Source organism: Microtus pennsylvanicus, chromosome 1 (genome assembly GCF_037038515.1).
Source record: "Microtus pennsylvanicus isolate mMicPen1 chromosome 1, mMicPen1.hap1, whole genome shotgun sequence".
Taxonomy (NCBI): Eukaryota; Metazoa; Chordata; class Mammalia; order Rodentia; family Cricetidae; genus Microtus; species Microtus pennsylvanicus.
Genome location: NC_134579.1, coordinates 74,630,184 through 74,633,495, shown reverse-complemented (window position 1 = coordinate 74,633,495; position 3,312 = coordinate 74,630,184). Strand labels below are relative to the sequence as shown.

At 34.1% G+C, this 3,312-nt stretch overlaps 1 protein-coding gene across 1 annotated transcript; it reads right to left on the bottom strand.

Annotated features, from left to right (window-relative positions):
• Positions 1 to 409: 409 nt before the first annotated feature.
• Positions 410 to 1,351, bottom strand: LOC142843828 (olfactory receptor 2M3-like). The gene has a single exon (XM_075961872.1). The coding sequence runs from the start codon at positions 1,349 to 1,351 to the stop codon at positions 410 to 412; it is 942 nt and encodes a 313-aa protein (XP_075817987.1).
• Positions 1,352 to 3,312: the final 1,961 nt, after the last annotated feature.

Sequence of the window (3,312 nt, the reverse complement as noted above, 5' to 3'; positions counted from 1 at the left end):
TTATATATAGTAATTATATATTCAAAAGTTCTGTATGAACAAGCACTATGAGAGAAAATGCCTCTTGTTTATTAAATGTTATTATTGACAATAATACATTAAAATGACTACAAAAATAAAGACACATTTAGAAAACAAGAATACCAACTTTTATCACAGCTTTAATTTTATGTGGTTGCTATAAATCTACAATGAGAAAAATATTACCTATTAAAGTATACTCTTTCATCATATGTATTTGCACATAAAGTATGCTTTTTGAGATATGGTTTTACTATCGAACTTAGGCGAATCTTGAACGAAATATATTTCTCAAGCTGCACTTGAGATCTTGGCACTCCTTCATCTTCTGTCAATATGCCCAACTACTGAAAGCATGGCTAACAAGAGAGCATCATCATCAGCTAACTCACACTTCAGCCTTTTCCACCCCTATTACTTTCATGAAGGCTCTGGCCACTTCTCTGTTGCGGAGACTGTAAATGAGGGGATTCAACAAAGGAGTAAGGATAGTATAGAAAGCTGACACCATTTTGTCCTGATTGGGAGAACGACCAGAAGAGGGTCTCATGTAAATGAACATGGCTGCCCCATAGTACATTCCCACCACCACAAGGTGGGAGGAACAGGTTGCAAAAGCCTTGTGGCGACTCTCAGCAGAGGACATTCGAATGACAGCCAGAATTACACGAGTGTACGAAGCAATAATGATTGTTACAGGGAAGATAAGCATAATTACACAGCAGAAAAATATCACCTTTTCAAATGTCAAGGTATCACTACATGAAAGAGTGAGCAGGGCTGGAACATCACAGAAAAAGTGAGGTATTTCTCTGGAACCACAATACGAGAAAGACAATGCTGCTGCAACTTCTATTATGCCATCAAGGGAACCAAGAATCCATGAGGCAGCAGCCATGAGACCACAGATTTTATGACTCATGAGAATAGGATACCGTAATGGATGGCAAATAGCCACATAACGGTCATAGGCCATTGTGGCCAATAGAAAACATTCGGCTCCAAGCAGAGATACATAGAAGAATATCTGGCATCCACAGCCAGCCATGGAGATGGACTTGTTCCCAGAGAGAAAGTTGAAGGCCATCTGGGGCACTGTGGTACAAATGAGCATAAGATCCATGAGAGAAAGTTGGCTGAGAAGGATGTACATGGGAGTGTGGAGTTGGGCATCCAGGTAGATGAGAAGCACCATAGTAGAATTACCCATGAAGGCCAGGAAGAAGATACCCAGGATAAGGGAAAAGAAAAAAGTATGAAGAGGGCTGTGATCAAAAATACCCAACAGGATGAAATTAGAGTTGAAGGTCCAATTGTTCCATTGCATCATAAGTATGTTCACTGTGGAGACAGAATATAGAATAAAGGTAATAATATGTCAACAACATGACCAATATTTCCTTCCAAGCTAAATAATCACAAAGAGTTATGCAAGCATAAGAAAGTTGATTCTTTGGGGATCAGTTATTTTATTTGGTGATATAGGAGATTAAAATTTATTTTTGAGTGCTCTCTGTCTTTCTCTCTCTCTCTCTCTCTCTCTCTCTCTCTCTCTCTCTCTCTCTCTGTTTCTCTCTCACACACACACATGTGCAACCACACAGAGACATGTGGGCACACACAGTTTATTCTATATCCAAGTCTGATTTGAACTCATGATTCTCTTGCCTTAACCTCTAAAGTGTTGGGATTACACATGTGCACACACAAATATGCCTGGCATCATACAATTTTTAACTCAATTTACTTAGCAAAGAGCCATTGAAGATTACATCAACACAAACATAAAAGCCTTGCAGTCAAGTTGCAGGAAGAAGTCCAAATACACATGTAGTGTCATTCAACATTTCATAATTGCTAACATTATGAAGAGATTTCTGAGTGCAGAGAATTCCATCATCTTTATATTACATTTTTTTCATTGAGGTTACCATGTCATATTCAGACAAAAGAAGTCCTATTTAGTAAAATATAGAATATTATTCAATTGAAATTACTAAATTCAATTAATTTATTAACTTAATAAAATGAATCTAATACCAGATAAACAGATACATTCAGACACCAATTTTAGAACTCTATTAATTCAAGTGTGTTAACATAGAGGGTAACCATGAAAGTATGTTCAAACCAATGTTTTCATCATTTTATCATTTGTAAAAGTGTCTCTATAGATAAAGAGTCTAACCAGTCAATAATCAACCATAACTACATATTTTAAATTTTGACTACATATTACTTTAGCCATGTGAATTTCAGCAATTATTCACTTCAAACATAATTTTAAACTTACTAATAGTGAATACTTGTAATATCTATAAGGATACCTAACACTAAATAAAATTACATTTTAATGTATTTTCAATATTGCCTACATGTATGAGCATCTTAAATTAAATATGGCTTGAGAGAATATTGACTATTTTTACCTCTACGGGTGTACAATCTATTTTAAAAAGTCAGTGCTCCATTCTGGAACTTTCAGACTTCACACTTCAGACTAGGAACATTTAAGCAATGTTGCCAGGTATACACTATGCTAGGAGCTTATAATTAGGCCACAGATATATAATCCTTTTAAGTTTCTTTATTAAGTTTCATGATTGTGTAAGCAGTATAAAATAAAATATCTGCATGAAAAAACTTTTTCTCTAATTTCTTTTGAAAGATTTTTAAAAGCATAATTTTGCAGGTGGGTGGGTCAAGCTAAGTGGCTGAGGGTGAGATTAACATTTCAAAACTCTAGCTTAAGTCTGCAAAAGCAAAAACAGAAAAAGAAAAAACTAATATCTTTTAAATTTTCCTTAATATATTTGTTTTCTCATTTTGTAGTTCTTTGTAGAATCAAGACATTAGTTTCCCCTATTTTTCTAAGTAAGACTTGTCAATCAACTTTATTGCTACTGTATAAAAACCTATAATACATTGTCCATTATACTTATTTTGCATTTCAGAACATTTTGTTGTTCCTAAAAATTGTTACTTTTTTTATATTTACTTCTTATTATTAAAAAATAATTTATTTGTATTTTATGTATATGGTTATTTTCTTGCATGTATGTCTGTATACCACAAGCATCTAATGTCCTTGGAGCCCAGAAATGTACCTTCAATCCCCTGTAACTTGAGTTACAGATAATTGTGAGCTGCCATATGGATCCTGGGAGAAGAGTAGTCAATGCTCTTAAACACTAAGACATCTTTCCACTCCCTGTTTTGTATTTTTTTTAACATTTCAATTAATTCTTTAAGATTTTCAGAAAATGTATTTTGAGGAAATTCTAATCTACT

Bases quoted from the DNA above. Each gene is read 5' to 3' on its own strand.
- LOC142843828 (XM_075961872.1), bottom strand. From the start codon at position 1,351: ATGATGCAATGGAACAATTGGACCTTCAACTCTAATTTCATCCTGTTG.